This window comes from Petaurus breviceps, unplaced genomic scaffold, assembly GCF_028583685.1.
Source record: "Petaurus breviceps papuanus isolate PSGF00001 unplaced genomic scaffold, PetGlider_PUasm1.0 90895, whole genome shotgun sequence".
NCBI lineage: Eukaryota > Metazoa > Chordata > Mammalia > Diprotodontia > Petauridae > Petaurus > Petaurus breviceps.
Genome location: NW_027187372.1, coordinates 4758543 through 4781247, shown reverse-complemented (window position 1 = coordinate 4781247; position 22705 = coordinate 4758543). Strand labels below are relative to the sequence as shown.

Below are 22705 nucleotides of genomic sequence, written 5' to 3'. Positions count from 1 at the left end.
ATTGGTTTCAAGTGAGAGGCAGGACGGTGCAGTCACCAGTTTCAACTCTCTCCTCCAGAGCCATCTGGGGCTAGTGGCCAGATATAGATCAGGAGGAATGGAGATGGCCCTGGATGCAGTGGGTGATTTGGGCCTTTTTAAGCTAAGATATTTAACAGGTTTCAGTTTGACTAAGGCAATGCCCATTCAGTGATTAAGGCTAGGTAAGAAAAGAGGCAGAAAATGGCCTCTTTACCTAGTTAAAAAAAAATCTAAGAGGAGAAGATTGTCAGGGTTTCTGGCCAAAACAGAAACAATTGTTATTTACATTCACTCCGAGCCGAGCCAAGAGCCAATCCAGGCCCGAAACAATGACTAAGTGGGACTTGGCTAGGGACCTATTGTTGGCCAATCAATGAGAGCCAGAATGATTTGGGTTTAAGGAGTGGTCCTTAAGATAGAAAAAAAAAAGGTTTCAGGGATCAAAATTTACATTCCTTTGGGCAGAGCACCCTGAAGGTAACCTTATATGGAGATATCTTATATGAAAAGGAAGGGGGTGGGAGTGGGGGAGAGCCCTCTGTTGCTCTACTGGCTTGATAACACAGTCACACATGATCCTAATGAGGAAGAAAAATGAGAGCTGTGAGTGAGAATGAAGGGCCTGAACAGGGAGGTCTTTGATAAACTTGGATTAAAAAAAAATGTACAAAAAATGGAAGTAGAGGTACATACTTCAAACCCATTAAAAATGGGGTGGGGGGACCATAGATAATCCAGGAAGAATTTAAGAATGTAACATAATAAGAATACTGGGATATAATAAGAATCTAATATGTCAGGAGGACTCCAACCCAGAATGGGCTGAAGCTTTGGGGAGAAGGAGGAGCATTTAAGGCTATACTGGGGCCAAAAATCCAAAGACAAAACCCAAACAAACAAGCAAAAAAAAAAAAAAAAACCCAACCACATAACAAACCATGTAAGGCAGAGGCTTGCTTATTAGTAGAGATGATGAAGTGTAAACACAATGGAAAGAAGAGTGCAGAACTACTCAATTGCTATTTTACTTTGGTCTCCTCTAAGGAGAATAATCCTCTGCCAGGAAAGGATAAAACAAACATTTCTAAGACAAAGCTGACAATGATAGTGTAGTAACAACTCTTATTATTCCTCCATCTCCCCTCTCCATGCCTTTCCCCAGGCTGCCCTCCATGTCTACAACGTAATTCTTTTTTGCATCATCCTCTTAAAACCTCTGATTTCTTTCAGAAACTAGGTCATGCATCACTTCCTACATGAGGTCTTTTTTGATCCTCCCAGCTGCTACCACGCCTTGATATTTCTTCTCTATCTTTTTTTTTAAATATTTTTTTAATTTTTTAATTTGTTTGTTTGCTTTTAGTTTATAATTCTCTATCTTCTTAAAAGATACATGTTTCATGTATGTGTGTATATGCGTGTTGTCTCTCCCCATAGGGTATGAAGACAAGTATTTTATTTTTCTCTTGTGTTTCCAGTGTTTAACATGGTGTTGAGCACACAAGAAAACCTGGAAAAATACTTGCTGACTGATTGGTAACAGTCTCTAGTCACTTTAGTGAGTTCAATTCTCTTGGCCTTGGAGAAATTATAATTAAAGATTCTAGAACTAAGTGGTGTCATTTTTCTGCCATCAGTGATTTTTTATGAATCATGGGAACAGCAATGGTGCTAGAAGATTGAAAGCAGGCAAATGTTGCTCAAATTTTCTTTTTGATCCTGATTATTTTTAAAGGGGAAGATACATTCCAGAAACTACAGATGTTAACTCGATGCTTAGAAAAATTTGAAAATGATTTTTAAATGGTATATGACTACTTAGAAAGGACAGTGGTGATTACTCTGAACTAGCACTGGTTCATTAAAGAACAAGTTATGATAAAATGGCCTCATTTCCTTTTTGGATTATATCACCAGATGGGTGCAAATCTATATTTTAGAGAGGCATTCGACAGTACCTCTACATTACCCTAACAGACAAGATGATGATATGGATTGTATTGAAGGTAGAGGTTAGGTAGATTTAAAGGTGGCTGAAAGAACCAGAGCTAAAGAATGTTGATTAATGGAACGATTCCAACTTGGAGGAATGTCTCTAGTGAGCACTATCCCTGTGCCATTTTGTTCAGCAATGACACAAGACATTCCTTATTAAATTTGTGGATGGCACAAATTTGCAAGAGTAGATAAAAATGTTGAATAATAGACTCAGCATCAAGGGAAAAAAAAGTCAGCAAGTTAGAATGGGCTATGAAATGTAATCTGCACTTAGGCTAAAAAAATCAACTTCACATTTATAGGTTTGGGGAGATATGGTTAGGTGGTAATTCATGTGGAAAAGACTCAAAGGTCTTAAATGAACTGAAGACTTTATATGAATCAATAGTATGATGTGGCTTCCAAAAAAAGCTCACGTAGTAAGTACTTAATGAATGTTTTTTGATTGACAGGATCATAGGCTACACCCACAGTTACACACATAGCGTAGGGGTGGTGAACTTGTGGCCTTGAGATTTGTTCTGTGAAATTTGGATTCAGTCAAAGGGCTGCACTTGAGGACGTAGAGGGCCACATGCGGCCTTGAGGCCACAGGTTCCCCAATCCTGTCTAGAACAAGGCAGGTGGAAGTCTCACTGCATGTACTCTGTACAAAAGAGTAGCATATCAGACCTACTTGTTTAGAGAAGAGAAGGGATCCTGAACATAATAGCTGTCCTTGGATATCTGAAGGGTACCTGGAAGAGTTAGAACCTATTCCGTGTGGCTCTAGAGGACAGAACGAGGATGAATGGATCAAAGTTAAGAGAGAAGCCAATTTCAGTTCAATAAAAGGAAACTCTTGCTGACAATTATGGCCTTCCACCAGTGGAATAGGCTGCCTCATTAGGTGATGGGTTTTACATCATTAGGAATATTTCAGCAGTGGAAGGATGATCACTTAATGAGGACGTTATAGGGAGGGTCTTGCTTAGCATCAGAGGCTGGATTATGAGACCTTCAGAATATTATGACTCTAAAATGAAAGTATGATGATGAGCCAAAGGAAGGCTGAATGGTGTATGCTACAGATAGGCAGGGGGATTTTATAATAATGGAAAAGGAATGAATTAAAAATATGAAAAGCTTTTAGCATAAGTTCTTTCTCATCAACACTAATATTAATACAAGGCTATGCATTCTAAACAGAAGACAAGCTACTTCTCCTCCCACCCCGCAATGGCATTCTGTTTAGAAGGGACCCCCAATATGAGAAAAACAGCTAGAAAAATGCAAGGTAACAGGTGAGTCCTTCAGTCTGTGCCTGACATGCACATACATGTACAGAATCCCATTCTGAGCTGAAGCTTTTGATATGTTTCCAGTCACATACAAAATGATGATTGCCAAAGTCAAGGAAGAGTGAACTGATTCCAGCTAGAAACATTTTATTCAAACCACTTTTTTCCCTTGTTGGAAAAACCCAAATCATTCCCTGGCAAAAAGCAAATCATAGACTTCATTCATGAAATTCCAAAAGGTTTATTGCAGAGACGTTTGCAATGTGAAAGCCAACTGTTTCACACAAGTTTTAACACAGTATCACTGGGGTCCAGTCATCTACTCACATGACATCATGAAGCCAGAATTTTCAATGTCAAATTACCCTTCAGTCCAGCCCTTCACCATACAGAACCTCTTCCCAAACCAGGTCTCATTTTTCTATTGAGGTTTTAGACAGCTTAAATAAAAGTCTGATGTCTGAGACTATAAATAGATAACTGAAAATGTCTTTCAATCCAAAAATGTGGATAGCACATTTGTGTAAACTAGTAACTAATAACAGTGTTGCCTAATTATTTTTTTTTGTACAGATACCAATTATTTTCACTCTGAGGAAAAAAATATCAAAAGACAGGCAATATTATGAGTTAGTGTTTTTCCTTTGACATTTCTTTTCCCTACAAAGCAATTATATTTAAGCCCTTTTTTTTTGTAATGGTGGAGTAGAGGAGGTATGTGGTTGAAGTCTAAGTTGCAACCATTTCTAAATCAGCAACAAATGTTCACTGTAGATGTCTTTTTAGAGTTACAGAATGAGTGGAAGGGACCTTGGAGGTCATCTAGTCCAATCACCCTCATACTGGGGGTGAAAACTGGGATCCAGAGAGGGGACTGGTCCAAGTTCACCCAGGTAGTAAATGGCAATATCTCAGGTCTGCTTGGCTGCCCATTATGGATTTCTTTTACCACAACATACAATATCTACTATTTATTTTTTGAACAATCTTTTAAGCACATTTTCTGTCATTGGGCCTTCTAATCAATATGACAACTCATGTTATTTGCAAAACAAATAACAATCATGTAAGGTCATTGGCATAATCCCACTCCTTTCCTATAGACATCATATTTTTGGAAGGCCATAATGCTGGGGGACATGGATTAATTAGGAAGAGGGGACATTAGATTATCTCTGAAATGGGATGGTAGCAAAAAGACCTTCCTGAAGTAGGCCCCTCGGTGACTGTGCTTGCCACTGTCATTTCTCATACGGTAATTTGCCTGTGCTGCCAACATGGATGAGACCTTTATCTCTTTTCATGACTTTGCAGCTGGAACCTGAAACTGAATTTACTCCTTTGAATAAAGCTTTAGGTTTCTGACAGAGAGGAAAAAATGATTGAGCTGAGTAGGCATCGTTAGATCAATTTTTCATTTTGTCTTCTTATCCCTAGCACCTGGAACAATGCTTTACACATTGTAGGTGCTTAATAAGTACTTAATGAGTTGGTCTGAGTGACTGGTTATTTAGAGGATCCAAACCCAGTCGCCTGTCTTTAGCTACATTGCATATGGAAAGAACTGTTTTCTTGTACAGGTTGGCTGTTTGGTGACCACTGCTGTTTTTGTGTTATTTCTTTTCCTTGGACTTTAGGCCCTCATGTATCCCCAAATAGACCCCAACAATCTACTCTTGTTCATAGCCTGGGTCTAAGAAAAAGCACTGATATAAGTTTTCTTTAAAGGTCTCTGCCAGTCATAAGAGCAAAGGTATTACATTATGACCACAGTCCTGGGTGATCCGGACTCCCTGCCAATGAAAAGAAGGCTACATCTAATATACTCCTGATCTTTTATAACACCAATGCTTCAAGCACACGAGGTACACATAAAACCACCATAAGTCTTGTTGACAGCTGTATCATGCCTACTGGCAGCCAGGAGTTGTACTTTGACTAGTACTCAGTATAGCAAATACCCCACAGAGGTATCCCCTGTAGACCTGTACTTGGGTTCATTTCCCACCCTTCTCTAAGCTCCACCCAATGGGCCTCCTCCCTCCCTTTCCTCGAGCTAGGGCTGCTGTGGTATCAGTCACCAGAGCTGCACCCTCCCATAAATCAGCTTATTCTTTTCATTGCATCAGAAACACTGTCTGCCTAATCGTAGGCTGCACAGGAGGAAGAGTCAAAATATTTTTGTTTTAGATCCCTTCAAAAGGCTTTGAAAAATGAAGTACGACCACAAAGTCACTTGACAATTTTATGATTAGAACCAACAAATGGAAAACAGACAGTTTTGAATGTTGTTAACACAATCAGGCATTTCGTGCCAACCAGCTCAACCACCCCATTTCCCAGATCTATTTCTAGATCTGCCAAATGTGACTACAGATGAAATCACTTTTGCACATCAGATATGGGCTCAGTGTTAAGTGTGGCAGCAGAGAGCACCTCCAGTGGGAAGTCACTGGGTCCATGCAAGGGACTCCTCTGATTTCATTCAAATGCTTAAAGGTCAGGTTCCTGAAGAACAGTATTCCCCACAGATGTGCAACATATCAGAATGCTTTTACAAATGCTTTTCTGAAAACTGAAGTGGGAATATATTGCCTTTGGGAAAAAGGCGATCATTTGCTAGGGAAGACATGGAGACACCAAGTTTGGGAGTCACACGGAAGACTTGGCTTAACCAACTTAGTTATGGGATCAGAGATTCAGAACGAGTAGAAATCTTGGAGGTCATCTAGTCCAACCCCTTCATTTTGCAGACAAGGAAACTGAGGCCCAGAGAGGTTGAATGACCTCTCAAGGTCATACAGGTAGAAAATGACAGTATGGAGATTCAAACCCAGATTATTTTCCCCCTTTGTTTGTGACTAATACCAATGAAGGAGTCATGGAAAATGCCACTGTCATGATATCAAATTGCTAGAATCCAAAGCAAGAGTTTTCTGGGGGTGGTGGTAGGGATGGAAGGGGTGGAATTAGGTACCCAGACTGTAACTAACCTTCAATTCACTTGAGGAAAACTATTGAAATCCCTTGACCAAAACCATGGGTGAGGATGTGGAGGATGAAGGTGGTGAAATAATTCCCAAAGCCTTGGAGACTTGAGCTGATATTTTCCTGTTTGAATCAGGATAAAAAGTCTTAGAATTTGACTTTCTCCCTATTATGTAATAGTCACAACTGCTCCCCAAATATCTGCTGTGCTGGCTTGAAAGAATTAAGGGTTTTTTTTTATTAGTAATGTTTAAGTCCATTTTCCTCATCCCTTTGACTAAAGTTCTTCCATCTTCAGTTCCTCCTCATCCAAAACCAAGGAAAAGAAATGCAATTGGCACATGAATGAATGACTGCCATCAATTATGCGAGGTCCATCTTGAAGTGCTATCTCATCTTTTCATCATTATCGTCAACATATTTAGAGCCATGTTCTCTTCCCTGGCAGAAAATCTTTTTTATTCCCTGGAACATCAGAACCACTAACATCACAGGTAGAAGTGTTAATGAATTCACAAGCGCTCCCTTCAAGTTCATAATCCAAGACTAGGGAAGATGGAATAATCTTTGTGACTGAACTTAAGCCATGTGGACAAAGCCCCCAAACTTCACCGTCAGCATGGCATGGCATTCACTACAGTAGCCTTTCCCCCTGAAAGTAATAAAGAGAGCCCTCATCAAAGCTATCAAACTCATTTAAAAAAATACAAAAGTTTTTTTCCCCCTTATGGTTACTATTTACTTGTGACGATATTTGTTAAAAATATTACCTCTGTCTTTGAGAAGAGATCATCCTCTTTGTATAATATGGAAAAATAAACTCTACAGAACACACAATCAACATTCCCCATCGCTGCCCAGGTGCTTCTGGCTGTTGGCATCTCCAACAACCATGACCAATATAACTTGAGAATTTTTTCCCTAGAAGGTCAAAACCTTGTCGATATACAAACTAGTCCTTGAAGAAAGGAAAACAAGAAGGGAAAAGGTTCCTGTACCTGTTGTAAGGGGGAGAAATAAGGAAGTGGGATGCTTTATTTAGTGGCAAAAAATTAAAGCAGGGTGATGGTTTGGTGCTCTAATAAAAAAGGAGGGAGATATATACCTCCTGTCATTTGTCCTGGTAATACCTGGGAAAGGACAAATGGGAAGGGCAGGGAGGCAATTTAGCCTATCATCAGTATTGCAACAAAAGTGCTTAACTTGCCTACCCTCCAGATCCTTGTAAAAAAAACAAAAACAAAAACAAAAACTGGGCTAGATGAATGGTAGAAGACAAAGATACATAAAAACAGTAAAATGTTTATTTCCTTAGAAAAAAAAAAAAGGGATTCGAAATGATTGTGATCACACTTCCATTTGCATCTGAGCAAAGCCAAAACTGCAAGCTTAGTCCTTGATTAAGATACCTAGTAAGTGAGGCAAACAGCTGCTTCGGCATCACTTCCAGTATTCATGGGACAACATGCTTTTAATAGATAGTAGCTTCTCCATTTCTTCTTAGCGGAGAAACAAGGCTTGCCATAGCAATCATCCCCATCTCCCAAACTCAAAATCGCCAGTAAGAAGCAATATTCTGGTCCATCTCTGGACTGACAAACAGCTTTAAAGAGAGGAGGGGAGGGGAAAAGGTATCAGAGAAGCTGGAACATTCTAGAAATGGAAGTTTGGTATTTGAGTTCATCCATCACTATTTCATCTGATAGAAAATCAGCTGGGCAGCATCTGTAAGAACAACCGTGTCTGTAAGGTGAAATTTTAGAATTTTGCTGCATACCTGGACACAAGAGGAGTGAAAAGTTGCAACAAGTTTTAACTAGCAGCAACAAAGTTTTAGAACAGTTCTTAGCAATATTCCTTTGCAAGTTCATTAAGAAACATTGTAAGTGAATGGGGCATACAATATGGAGACGATCTTCTTTTATTATGTAGTGCTGTTTTTGTGTGTGTGTTGTAGACGACCTTCCCAAAGATCTCAACTGGGTTGTAATCTATTTACACAGTAGTAATTCCTGTTTTGACTGGTAGAATTGGCACTATGTGATATCTTCTTCTTCTGAACAGTAATCACGACCCTTTGGAGAAAAGGAAAGAAAAAGGATATCACATGAATAAGAAATTCAATGTAGGGATTTAAAAAAAAATTAGTCAACAAGTATAAGTGCTCACCATATGCCAGGCATTGTGCTAGGTATTGGGAATGCAAAGACAAGAAGGGAAACAGTCATTGCCATCAGGCAATCAATCAATCCATTAACAAGTGTTTATTGAATACTTACCATCTGCCAGGTGTTGTGCTTGGGATGGGGAAAGACAAATCCAAAGGATGAAACAAGATATATTTTCAAGGGGCTTACATTTGGTAGAATTTCTAATGCCCGGTTCCTCTTTGACAGTACAATCTGAGTTTATTGAGTATCTAACCACTCATTAATAGGGCCTCAATAGATACGCACTGATTAGTTAATCCCAAAGTTCTAGCTGCCTATGATAGTGGAGTCGGCCTAAATAATTGCTGGATGATTCGAGTATGAATTTCCCTAAGAAATTCCAAAAGGGACCAGACAATTAAAAAACTTAACATATCATGAGAAAGAACATTTCCATTCAAAACTTGAACAAGAGTTGCTATCGAAAAGAAAGATGCTGACACCTCACAGTTTTCATTCCTACACTGAAATTTAATTTGATACAGCTTTGTTCAGAGGAAGCCCTGGTTCCGATGAATCTTACATTCTACTATATGGATGGGAGCAGGAAACGAGAAAGGGGGAGGTTAATAATAGAATCATAGAATCCTGGACCCTGAAGTGACCTAAGAGGTTATCTTCTTCAACCACTTATGTTAGCGAGGAAGCAAATATGTGGGCAGGTTATTTACTCAAAGCAACTAAAGAAACTGGAAGTAATTAGAAATATATTATGGAACTGAAATCCATATCTAAGACTTTAGGTTCCTAATCTACATTACTGAATTCTGTAGATAAGAGTATTCCTTGAAGCACCAAAGCCGCTTAAAAAAAATTAAACCTTTTGGATGAAAGTATTTCTAAAGTGCATTACATACTTACCTGATTTATTCAGAGAACACAGAATCTTTTCTAAGTAATTTAGTCACCCTTATGAACATCAATTACTATAGAGGGCTAATGAGATGAATGTATTTTAAAATTAAAAGCTTCCAGACTAGGATAGTTTTTGACTTTTTAAATATAATTTATAATTTTTTCAAATAATAATTATTTTCTCCTCCCTTGATCTCATCTGTCACTTCTTTCCTCCCTCAGTGTGTCTGACTCTGCCACTGATTCTCTTTTTATAACTGACTGCTTATGATTATAATTTGCTAGGGAGACCACAGAATCAACAAACATTTATTGAAGGTCTATCTTGTGCAAAGTTAAGAGGGTTACAGAATTTGAAAGAAACCAGAGCTTATCTTCTGCTGAGGGGGATAAAATATCAATCAACCAATCACTAAGCATTTGTTCATCCCCTACTCTGTGCTAGGAGCTGAGGAGACAAAGGGAAAGGGAAATAGTCCCTGCCCTTGAGAAGCTTACATTCTAACAAAGGAGACAATATGTACCAATATAGGTATAGGCAAAGAAGTTGTTAACCTTTTCTGTGCATGGACCTCTTTGGCAGTCTTTAAAACCTATAGATCTCCTCTTAAAATAATATTTTTAAATGAATAAAATATGTAGAATTACAAAGGAAAGTAAAGGTTACTAAAGATAAAGATGTATTATTCCCCTATTCAAATTCACAGCACCCTTGAAATCCATCCATAGGGTGGGGTGTGAGTGTCTGGAGATGCTAGGTTAGCCTGTGATATTTATTTAATAAACTCATCAAATGAGTTATATTTGTGGAGTACTTTGCAAAACTTAAAGTGCTAGATAAATGCAAACTATTTATTATTAGGAGAAGTATTAGTATAGGGAACTCCTAGGGTAGGAAACTCCGTCTGCCAATGCAAGTCAACACCTTCTTTTCAGTGACCTGTGACTCACCCAGTAACATGGTGAGTACATGTCAGATAACACTTGAACTCAAATCTTCTGGCTTCTAGGCTGCCTCTCTTGAATCTATACCATGCTGTCTCTTTTTATGGAGAAGTTCTTTTTTTTTTTTTTAAGCAATCTGGGTTAAGCAACTTGCTCAAGGTTACACGGCCAGGTGTTTCTGGGTGGGTGCTAAGTGTCTGAGCCCGGGATTCGATCTCCAGGTCTTCTCAACACTGGAGCCGGTGCTCTTACTTGCTGTGCTACCTGGCCGCCCCTATGGAGAAGTTCTTAATCTAGCATCTACAGGATCCACTGACAGATTTCAAGCAGGGTCTGTTAACTTGGGTGGGAAAAATGCATATTTCAATATAACTGGTTTCCTTTGTAAGCCTATGTATCTTATTTTACGCATATGATGGTAAGAGCATTCCAGAAGCTTTACCAGACTGCCAAAGAGGACCATGACATAGGAAAGGTGAAGAACTCCTGCTTTATAGTGACAAACAAAATGAATACAAAGTGATTTGAAGGAGGGAGGGATGGCACTAGCATCTGGGCTGAGGAAAAGCTTCATGTCAAGGGTTCAAATTTTTTTGGAGGGGGGAAGGCAGGGCAATTGGGGTTAAGTGACTTGCCCAAGGTCACACAGTTAGTGTCAAGTGTCTGAGGCCCGATTTGAACTCAGGCCCTCCTAACTCCAGAACACTGTGCCACCTAGCTGCCCCTCAAGGGTTGCATTTGAACCAAGTCTGGATGAATCTAGGGATTCTAAGAGGCAGAGATGTAAAGGTGGTGTATTCCAGGCATAGGAGATCTCCAGTACAAAGGCAAGGAGATGAGAGACAGAGTGCTGTGCATGAGGGACAGTTGGAAGGCCAGTTTGGCTGGACATAAAGTGTGGGAAGAGGACTAATGTATAATGAGACTGTAAAGGTAGGTTGGGGCTCAGCTGCAGAGACCTTAAATGGCAAATAGAGGGATTTGTTTTTGATCCTAGAAATGCTAGGGAACTACTGGAGTTGTTGAGTAGGGGAGTGACATGGGAGACCACACTAAGAGCTAGAGAAAACAGAGAAAGTGTCATGATAGAGAGAGTATTTGATCTGAGTCCAAAAATTCTGAGAGACAGAGATGAGGGTGTATATTTTAGACACTGAGGATTAGCTTCTGCAAATGCATGGAGTTGAGAGATAGAATGCCAGCTCTGTAGTTAACTTTGGCTAGAACACAGTGTGTATGAAGAGGAATATTATTTTAAAAGGCTGGCAAAATCCAAGAATATTATCATGAAATGGATGATTAGGGAACAGCTTATTGATCACAAGGAGTCAGCATGGCTTCATTAAGAATGGCTTATGCCAGACTAATGTCATTTCCTTTTTCTAACAGGGCCATTAGACTGGTAGGAGACCAGGGGAATGCTGTACATGTTGTCTACCTCAATTTAGTAACAGATGTGACAAAGTCTCTCATTCTATTCTCATTGAAAAGATGGAGACTTCAAAGAAATCAGTTCAGAACAGGTTGAATAGTGGCAGTCTTTGGTTGCATAACCTAAAGGATCTGTCCTTGCCCTTGAGCACTCTATTATTTTCTCCAATGACTAGGGTATAGAGGGCATGTTCATCAAATTTGCTAATGACACAAAGCTGGAAGGGAAGGCTAACACACTGGATAGCAAAGTCAGGATCCAAAACTGGGGAGAACTTAGTAAGACAAAATGTAATAGAGGCAAATGTAAAGTTGGGTTCAAGCAATCAATGTCACCAATACAAAGCTAGTTTATTTGAAAAAATATCTTTTTTTTGTGGAAGCTTTGATGGTCCACAGGTTCATAATGAGTCAATAATGTGATGTGGTAATAGGAAGCTTCATTGATATAGGCAGACTGTATAATGTAAGGGAACTTATAGTCCTGCCATACTCTGTCTAGGTCAGAACACATCTGTAGTATTGTGTTCAGGGTCATGCCATATTTTAAGACATAATTTAATGTCCATAATTAAGGACATTAATAAACTAGGGAGCATCCAGAGAAGAACAATCAAAACATGAAAGGTCACTGGGATTACTCCATAGAAGAATCTAGTAACAATCAGAACTATCCCAAAGTAGAATGGGTTGTCTCAAAAGGTTATGGGAGTTCCTCTTCTTTAGAGGTCCTCAACTGAAGGCTGTAGGACTACTTTTCAGGTATGATGTAGAAGGGATTTTTATTCAGAGGCAAGCTGAATAGACTGGATGTGTAGCTAGAAGATCTGGGTTCAAATCTGGGCTCTGTCACAAAATATTTGTGTGACTTTGGGCAAGTTATTCCCTCCCCTCCCCAGGTCTTAGTTCCTTCATCTGTGAAAAGGAGGGGGACTGTACTAGAAACCTTATAAAGTATTTTCCAGCTCTAAATTTATGATCTTATCTGTGATTCTGAGAGTAGAACCACAGAGATGTCTCTGGACATGGTTACAGAGTGCAGGGAGAAGTCATCTGGGAAGAGTTTCATTGATGAGGTGAACTATGAAAAGTTTTGAATGAAAGAAAGATCTTGGCTTGTTGGAAAGAAAGAAAGTCATCTTAAGTGAAGGAATATGCCATCTATTTTTTATTTCAGTTCCAAAGCATCTTGGGCAGAAGTGGTGCCCTTTTAAACAATTTTCACTAGACTTTTGTTGTTGTTCAGCTGTTTCAGCTGTATCTGACTTTTCATGACCCCAATTGGGGTTTTCTTGGCAAAGATGCTGGAGTGGTTTGCCATTTCCTTTCCTGACTCATTTTACAGATGAGGAAACTGAGGCAAATAGGGTGAAGTGACTTTCACACAGCTAGTATCTAGGGTTAGACCTGAACTCATCTTCCTGACTCCAGTCCCAGTGCTCTATCCACTGCATCACCTTGCTGCTGTCACAAGACTTTAGTTAGAGACTATCACTGGGAAGATAACAAATACATTTTCTCCTGCTAACCCTATGAGTTTATGGCTTAGAACATATTTAAAGGTAATCATGACAAAAGTCACATCAGTCCAACTCTCACTAGTCAAAGCTAAGTCTCCACAAGCCAGAATGATGCTTTAGATGAAGGACTGTCTAGGAAGCAGAATACAGTTTTAACATATGCAGACGCAGAAATGTGAACCAGACAAAGCAGTAACAACTCAGTAACTGAATCCTGGATGCAGGTATAAAAGTTAGATAGTGGGATGAATTACAGGCATAACTATCCATTACATATGAAAAATGTTTTATCTTTTGAAAATTAGACCTCTCATATAAACCATAGAAGACCATAATTCTGAATTTCTGATCACAGCAGCTTCTAAGAAATTATTATTAGTATTTTGGTCCAGAATTGTCATGTCTAGATTTGGAAATTCCTTCTACCAATGAAAAGCTGGTAATTTCCTCTGCAATTTATGGACTTATTGCCTGGGGGCACTGAGTTTAAGTGACTTACCTATGGTCACTGAGTGTCAGAGGCAGAATTTGAACCAAGGCCTTTCTGGCTTGCTGCTTCTCAAGAAATTGTTAGCTTAATTAAAATTGTGGCATTATTATTACTATAATAACAATGGGAATGCAAAGCAAATAGAGTGCTAGGCTTGGAATCAGAAAGTCTCAGGTTCAAATCCTACTACTGACACTTTGTAGTTATGTGACTACTCTGTGCCTTAGATAGCACCCTAAGATTTACCTGCTAAGTCATAGACAGTAACAATGAATCTGACTTGCTCCCTTATCAGAAATTCCTCACAAAATTGATTAAATCCCAGATTCTTAATGTATTCCTTTCCTAAAAACTGCCATCATTCTATGCAGATGAAGACCAGTTTTAGGAGACATGGGGTTGCAGGAATGGAGACCTTGGAAGAAAATGATGAAATGGAATAGCAGGACCAGGGATGATTCTGTACTTTTCCTGAGCAATATGACAAACATATGAAACACCAGCAAGGTTTTTGGAAGGAATGATCCAACCACCTGGAGGGAGGACAGGCAGGCTCCCATGACAGCTCTAGCACAAAGAGTAACCCTGGCCTTGCTGAGTGGCACAGTGTTCATTTATACTGGCTTTTTTGGGGCATTACAGTGAGTTTTTCTCTGCAATGGTGGCTTCATCCCTCATTTAAATTTCAAAAAACCTCAAAACTGTGATGAAAAAGAGAACCTTAAAGCCACCAGCTGTCAGAAGGCAGAAGGCGGGAGAAAAGCTAGTTTTGAAGATAGACAGCGATTTCCCTAGCTTAATTCCCTAGCAATTCCTTTCTCCTCCCCACCCCCTTTAAAGGAGAACACAAAATAGAACTCTTTGTAAAAAATGTTTCAGACATTCAGAATAAGTGACCATGGGGCACAATCACCTCCTTGTGCAAAACACACTGGTTAACTTCACCAAATTCAAAGGCCACTTTCTGCAAGGAAAGTCTTCATAAAGCCCCGGCAAGCTTCAAGAACAGAGCCTCCTAATAAGTTGGACAAGGAAGGGTTGTTTGAGGAGCTGTTAGTGCATTGGGTTGTGATGCAGGGAAAGGTGCATTTGCGTTTGGAGTCAGGAGACTCGGCCGAGACCAGCTCTGCTACTTGTGAGTTTGGTGACGATGGGCATGCCCTTTAACTTTCCTCAGCTTCAGTTCAATGGAGGTAATAATGCTTCTGTTACCTTCCTTACAGGTAAAGGTGTAGATCTATTGTGAAGATCTATAGTAATATTGAGAAGCAACTATATTTCAATATAACTGATTTCCTTTGTAATGCTACATAACTTATTTTATGAATTAAATGTCTTACTCTGAAAAGGGGTCTATAGGCATCTTCAGAATGTCAGGGGACTACAACCCCCCAAAAGGTTAAGAACTCCTGATCTAGTCAGCCCTCCTTTTTTTTTTTTTAAACAGATTAGGAAGCTGAGGCTCAGGGAAGGAAAATGGCTTGCTCAGTGTCAGTAATTTGCAGGAAGGATTTATATTCAGCTGCTCTGATTCCAAGCCCAGTTGTCTTTCTACAAATCCACCTTCTCAACTGTGGCTTGCTGCAGAGGCCTAGTCTAAGTGGAGAGGAAAGCGTCAGTGGCAGGCAGTATAATGACCACCCACTTTCCATTTCCACTAAAAACATACCTGTGAGATGGCAGGATTTCTGGGATGCAATCTACAGCCGGATTTAATCAAGCACAATTACTGCAGTAGTGACTTGGTGTAGGGCTTCAATGGGTAATCTCCCTCTCTTTCAACACAAATAACAGCCTCTCTGCCAGCCCTCTGTGTGTGTTCCTACTCTTAGAAACAACAATGAATTTGAAGCTCTAGAAGAATCTAGTGCATTTAACTCTTTCCTCATCCAGAGGAGCTAGACCAAGTTCATTTCATTTCTTCTTTTGGCATCTGTGATAAGGAACTGGAATAAACAAGCAGTAGGAAGAGAAAAGGGGGAAAAATGGTCTGTGAAGCTGCAGGGTTGGCACTGTGTGATGGGAAGCAGCTGGCATTTTCAGGCCTTAAGGCACAAAATCCAAAGCCAAAGGAAGCAGCAGGATACAGTGCAAAGAGTGCTGGCTTGAGAGTCAGAGAGTCAGTTTAAACCAGGGCTCTGGTTTAGAATTTATCACCATCTGACCTTGGATAAGTCATTGAATCATGCTGGGGCTCATTTTTCCCATCTGGAAAATGGGGGTGGGTGCTAGACTGTATGATCTCTGAGATACATTTAGGCATATGACATTCTGTGACTACTTGATATAAACTATATCTACTGGTGAGGCTTTGTTTTTTCTGTCTTATTGTAAATTAGAGTGGTAATAACATTGAAATGGCACAGCATATGGCAGAGCTGAGCACGGAGTAAGGAGCACCTAGATTCAAGTCTCTGACATATGGACCAAGACTGCACCCTGCCCCCCTGAACCCCCAGCTCTCTTAGACTGCGAAGCTGCAAGGCAGGGGTAAGACAGGGCATTCCCCAGATGGCTGAAATCATAGGTCAAAACCAAAAAGAAACCTTCATCTTGTAAACCCAGTAAGGTAACAGTGGCTTTTTAAAGTAACAGACCCCACCTCAAAGCTGGAGACAGACAGCAGATCAATCTCTACCTAGGGAGCACTTTCAACTGCTTTTTAGTTAATAGTCCAAACAACACATTTATAACAACAGTTTTGAGAAAATGTTGTGAAAAAAGAGAGAAATAATTAGGCGCTATGTTAAAGTCCCCTCCCTCTGCTTACTTCATTAGGAAAATCAATAGAGGCATTAATGGCAATCAGCTACTCTAATGAGTTTTATTCTAATTAGACTCAGGCATTATTATTTCAGTTGGAAAAGATCTCATTTGTAATGAGACTCAGGAGTGTGACAGCCATTGACTGTTTCTTGGGCTACAGGGTAGTAATGATTATGATGAGGGCCAATAGAAACTTCAGGAGACCACCTACTAAGGCATGGAGAGGACACATTCCAAGTTGGTGGAGGGAGTGTATGCCTATCAATGAATGAATGAATCCCTGAAACACAAAGAAAGAAGTGATAAGAGTAGTGACAAAAGGACTTTTCCTTTCTGAGACACAGAAAAAGGATCAACTAATCAGATGTAGTATTACAAAAGGAGCAGGGGAAGGACTTTCAGCATTTCCCACTGCGATGACACAAGTAATGATGGCTTAGTCCTAATGGAGGAGAGGTAGAGGAGTCAGAGGAAAGACCTCACAGATAAAGGCCATGATGGTGAAATTCATAGGACAAGAAATGGGTAAGTTTGGAGACTGCTTAGATGGTGCATTCAGAGACTAGATGTATCCAGGTTGGTTCCTTCAGGTCAAGAACTGTCTCATTTTATTATCTTTGTATGCCCAACACTGAGCATAGTGCCTGGCACATAATAAATGCTTATTGGCTGTTTTTCTTTCTCAGGAGCTAGAAGAGGAGCTGAATTTCCATTTTTTTTGAGAGGATGTAATTCTCCATCTTTGACCAGGCTCAGAATTCTCTTTTGAAAAGGAGTATCTGTTAAGATTTCCAGGCTATATCATGGCTTGACTCAATTAAAGGGAACAGGGGGTAGCATATTTTAGCTTTAACAGGGATTGATTTGGTTCCCTTCTTTGGAGTCTTCCCAAGAGAGCCGAGGTAAATGAGGTTTCAATACTCTGATGCCAGGCAGCAACTTTTTAATGAAATATATGGTGGATTAAAATCTTTGCTGTAAAGAATGTTGGATTTCAAGTCAGAGGATCCCCATTTGAATTTTGCCTTTTCTGTTTACTACTTATGTGATATTAGGTAAAGTATTTAACCTTGCTAACCTTTCGTTTCCACATGTGTAAAATCAGGGGGGTTGGACCAGAAGGCCTTGAAGGTCCCTGCCAATGCTAAGCCCGTGATGCCACGGTTAGTTTGATTATTTTCCAACAGTTTAGTTAGAATTATAGTTTTATCAGGCCTGGAATTATAATCTAGCTGACTCTTAACAGAGAAGCACTTTTCACATCAGGTTTTTAGAATAATTTGTTCCGAATTAACTCCATCATATGCTAGAATTTACATCAACCTATTTTGTAAGCATAAGCTCAGAACGCTTTTTAAACCCCTATTTAGGAACTTGGGCTACTAACTGACAATCAATCTACACTGAAGCTCTTGTTAATCAAGGCTGCTCCTGAGATGAATTAACTTGTTTTTCCTGGGATTCATTTAAATGAGATTTCCCTTATATCCCAAAGAGGAAAAAAGCAAAAGAAAACTATACTGCACAGTACAATGTGCTTTGGTCCCACACTCTGCTCTGGTTGGGTCTCAGGCTCTGAGGGCCCTTCAACCGCAGTACGAGAGACATTTCTTGCTTGAATGAATTCCTGCCTATGAATTTATGCTTTGTCTCTAAAGCCTTCTGGAAGGAAGGACATTGCCAAATGTGCACGTAATACTAAATGCTAGCATTGTGAGCTTAACACCTTCTAAGAGGAATAAGAGATGACTTTAAGAAGTAATTTCATAGTTTAACTCATAATAGGGTCTAGCGCTGTTAAAACCAACCATCTCCCACCTCTGGGTATTTTTTCTGGCCTTCCCCCTTGTCTGGGATGCTCTCTCTCTTCATCTCTACCTCACAGCTTCCCTGGCTTCCTTCAAGTCCCAGTTAAAATCTATGCTTCTGGGGCATAGTAAATAGAGCACTAGCCCTGGAGTCAGGAGGACATGAGTTCAAATTCGGCCTCAGACACTTGACACACTTACTAGCTGTGTGACCTTGGGCAAGTCACTTACCCCCAATTGCCCTGCCTTCTCCTCTCCAAAAAAGACAACAAACAAACAAAAAATATCCCTTTCTACAGGAAGCCTTTCCCAATCCTCTCAGTGTTCTTACCAGGATATATTTCCAATATATCCTGTATACAGCTTGTGTATATATACTTATTTGTATATTGTCTTCCCCAATTAGACTGAGAGTCCCTTGAGAGCAGGAACTATCTCTGAACTTAAAAAAAATATTGCCAGCTGTACAGTACCTGGAACATGGCAGGTATTTAGCAAATATTTATGAACTGGTAATATCACTGATGGTTCAGTTAGCTCTCGAGTATCTGTAGAAAGCCCAGTGAAGCACTATGATGCCTGAAGGTCATAGTTCTAGGGCTAGAAAGGACCTAAGAAATGATCTAACACAACTTTCTCATTTTGTAGATAAGGAAAACCAGGCCAAGAGAGGTTAGAACGTAAACTCCTTGTGACTAGGGGTTATTTCATTCTCAAGACCTACGAAACAAAGTGGTTAACATAGTAGGAGCTTAATAAATGCTTGTTGCTTAAATGTCTCAATAAGGTCACTTTAAATGGCTGTGCTGGGATTCTAACTTAGATCCTATAAGCTGAAACAGCTCCACAAAAAGAGATATAGTTCTAGTACTTGGTGAGCTCATTGGGAAAACAAATCATGGGCCCATGAAACCAAACAAAAGAACTCTAAAACGCTAAAAAATGCAAAATATACCACAAACTGGTCACAAAAAGTCCTAAGGGGACACAACCCAAATTAGCTGAAGCTGGTCAGGGAAGGATTCTTGGAAGAGATGAATTATTTCAAGTTGTGTTTTACAAGGGGTGATGAACATATCTTCAAGAAAATGGAGTAACAATTAAAGACCGCAGTTATGCAATGTGAGGTTTGGAACAGTAACTCAGTCTCAGCTCCCTGTGACACATGATGAGATAAAATCATATTTTACAAAAGGATATGATTTTTAAAAAGCATGAAAAGTAAGACATTTTCAACCTCAAAGATCTATAGTTAACCCCACACCACTGAATTTAAATTCCTTAGGTTGCACTAATAAAACTGGCTCCCACCTCATGTCTACCTCTAATCATGTTAATCATTACTTTCCAACATGCCCACTTTGCTCTGACATGGATATATTACATATCCATTTCTGAATGCATTTCATTCATTTTGACTTAGTTGTCTTCTAGGTCTGTGATTTCATCAGCTGAAATTATCTGAAATGAAATCATCTCATTTAGGATGTATGTCAAAACCCATTTATGCCTGCCCATCTTATCTGACTCTAGCCCATGTCTTCCCAAAAGTTAGCCACAAGAGGTTACCCAATATGTTAGAGACTTTTTCACTAATTATTATGTTTGACTATGGGCAAATCACTTACCTTTCTAGGCTTTAGCTTCCCTATTGATAAAAATGGGGAGATGGTTGTGAACTTAGATGGTCTCTAAATTACTTCCAGCCTATAATCCTATTATGAGTTTAGAAGATTATTGGCCTAGGCATACCTTGTCATAAGCTTACAAATGGGTAGTGTTCTTAACTTGAATTTACTATAGCCACACCTTGGCATCACCAGCAACCCTGAACTACCCTCTCCTCCTCTCCCCCATGTGGCCATGATGGGAAAACATCATGTTGCCTACGAGCAAACTGCAAAGTACTATACAAATGTCAGCTTTTTATTTTATTTTTATTATGAGCTCCCCAAAGACTAGGACTATATCTCTTTTTGCACTGCTGTGAAAAGAGCATTAAATCTGGCTTCTTTTGCAAGCTCCAAGTTAGAATCCCAGTGCAGCCACTTCAAGTGATCTCCTTGGAGGCCCTGGGGATGCATTTGTTACTTGGGGCATTCATTTCTTTTAGTCTTGATACCTTATTTCTTTCCCATGGTGGAATTGCCTAATTACTTTCAGCTGGAGAGTAAAGCCACCATTCTCAGTGACCAGTGTATAATCATATTTCACTACACTGAAAGAAGATTCTCAGTATTTAAAAAATGATTACTACCAAGAAGACATTTACATAGAAAATGTTGAGTAGGAAAAAAGAGACAGAAGGAATGTGCCACACAATCCCTACCCCTTATAATTGCAACCCAATTAGATCGACAGATGTAACATCTCCCCTACAAAGGAAGAGGAGGAGGAGCTGAAGAAAGGAATAAAGGATAGAGAGGAGATAGATACCATGATGGTCATTATTGGAAACAAGGTTGTAAAAATTGCTTCAATGGAGCAAATATATATATATATATATATGTGTGTGTGTGTGTGTGTGTATGCATATGTAGATGTGTATATATGCATATGTGTATATATGTATGTATGTACATACACACATATACGTGATACATACATACATACATATTTAATTAGAATGAGGAATCCAGATAATTTCCAGAATGCAAGGTACATACTATAAGTGGAAAGATTATTGGATGGGGAGTAAGAGAACTTGTATTTGAGTCCCAGCTCTGCTACTTTCCACCTTTGGAATGTTGGACAAGTCACTTAGCCCTCCATTGGCCTTAGTTTTCTCATGGGCAAAATGAGAGAGGGCAGTTGGGTGGAGCCATAGTGAACAGAACACTGGGCCTGGAGTCAGGAAGAGTTATTTTCCTGAATTAAAATCTGACCTCACACACTAGCTGTGTGACCCTGGGCAAGTCACTTAACCTTGTTTATCTCAGTTTCCTCATCTATAAAACGGGCTGGAGAAGGAAATGGCAAACCACTTCAGTATCTTTGCCAAGAAAACCCCAAATGGGGTCATGAAGAGTCAAACAACACTGGAAAACAACAATAAAAAATGAGAGGACTGGCTTAGATTATTTCCAAAGTTCATTCCATATCTAAAGCTCTATGAATTTATTTAGTTTCTAACTAGAGAGGAAAAATACATTTTCTCTTTATCAGATTGAAAGCCAGTAGTTTTTCCTCTTTCTATTTTGATATACATGGATCAAAAGAGGGTTCTCTTGGTCTCATAAGAATAAAGGCAGAAACTATAGAAAGAGGAAAAGTTCTTACCTGCTAGGCTCCATCTAGGCAGAGGGAAGTCATGGTGCTGTTGAAATTTAAACTTTTCTAACTTTAAATGATTTTGTATAGATAGCAGAATCCTTCCAATGACAAAGACCTTTTCAAATAAGCTGTGAAAATTTTGGCTCATGTCTTTTTCAGACTTCTTGCACTTGATGACTCAAAATGTTACATTACATAAAATTCAACAAGTAGGGCCACAGTCTATCATCATCATCACCACCCTCATCATCATCATCTGTATGCTACCATAAAAATCTCATTTTATTCTTACAATAACCATGTCAGTTTGGTGCCATTATTATTCCCATTTTAAAGATGAGGAAACCAGCTGAGAGGGGTTAATTGACTTGTCCAGGGTCATACAGCTAGTAAGTATCTGAGGCAGGATTTGAAGTCAGGTCTTGCTGACTTCAAGGCCCACACACTTTACACTGTAGTACCTAGCTGACATATTACATAGCTGTGTGATAGAGGCTTCTTTGTTGGGGGCAGGGGGGCGGTGCTTTTTACTAAAAGGAAGCAAATGCTTGAGGAGTTTTTTTTTTTTTTTTCCAGTAGGGAAGGAATAAATCTGTGCTGAAACATCTACATGTGCTTGCAATCAATGACATGCATTTACTAAACTGCTGGCAAGGGATGTTGGAGGCATTTGGGGCCATGAACAGACTGAAGCAGCCCAGTGGGGCATGAGATCCATAACCTTGATGTTATGGGTTTGATGCCAGAGATCTTATTTCCATGTCAAGGTGACAGCAACCAGATCATTCCCTAACTGTTTACTAAACCCTGACACACACTTGGGCTCATTTGCATTGTGCTCTAACCGGGATAGAGACTATCAGTGGGTAGTTTCTAATTCTTTGTAATTGTAGACCAATTTGCAAAACAAAAGAAGCCATGGATTCCTTGGGTGCACTTGTTTAGCATAAAAAAGGCAAAGAAGGACCCCATGGTGCTTGTTTGGGGAAGTCACCGCTAGAGTGGATTTTCTTCTCCCCCCTCCCCCCCTTCTCCCTTCTCTCTTTGTCTACTCTTTTTAAGTAGACTTAAAGCCACAGTAAAATAAAACCTTCAAACTTTGGTGCATCTTGTATAAATC

At 39.6% G+C, this 22705-nt stretch overlaps 1 protein-coding gene across 1 annotated transcript in view; it reads right to left on the bottom strand.

Moving 5' to 3' along the window:
- Positions 1-3524: 3524 nt before the first annotated feature.
- Positions 3525-22705, bottom strand: part of CUNH1orf21 (chromosome unknown C1orf21 homolog) — a 169930-nt gene continuing 150749 nt past the window's right edge. Inside the window, exon 5 of the mRNA XM_069074414.1 lies at positions 3525-8362. Coding sequence (XP_068930515.1) covers positions 8324-8362 — 39 coding nt within the window. The 3' untranslated portion in view covers positions 3525-8323. The remainder of the gene's footprint in view (positions 8363-22705) is intronic.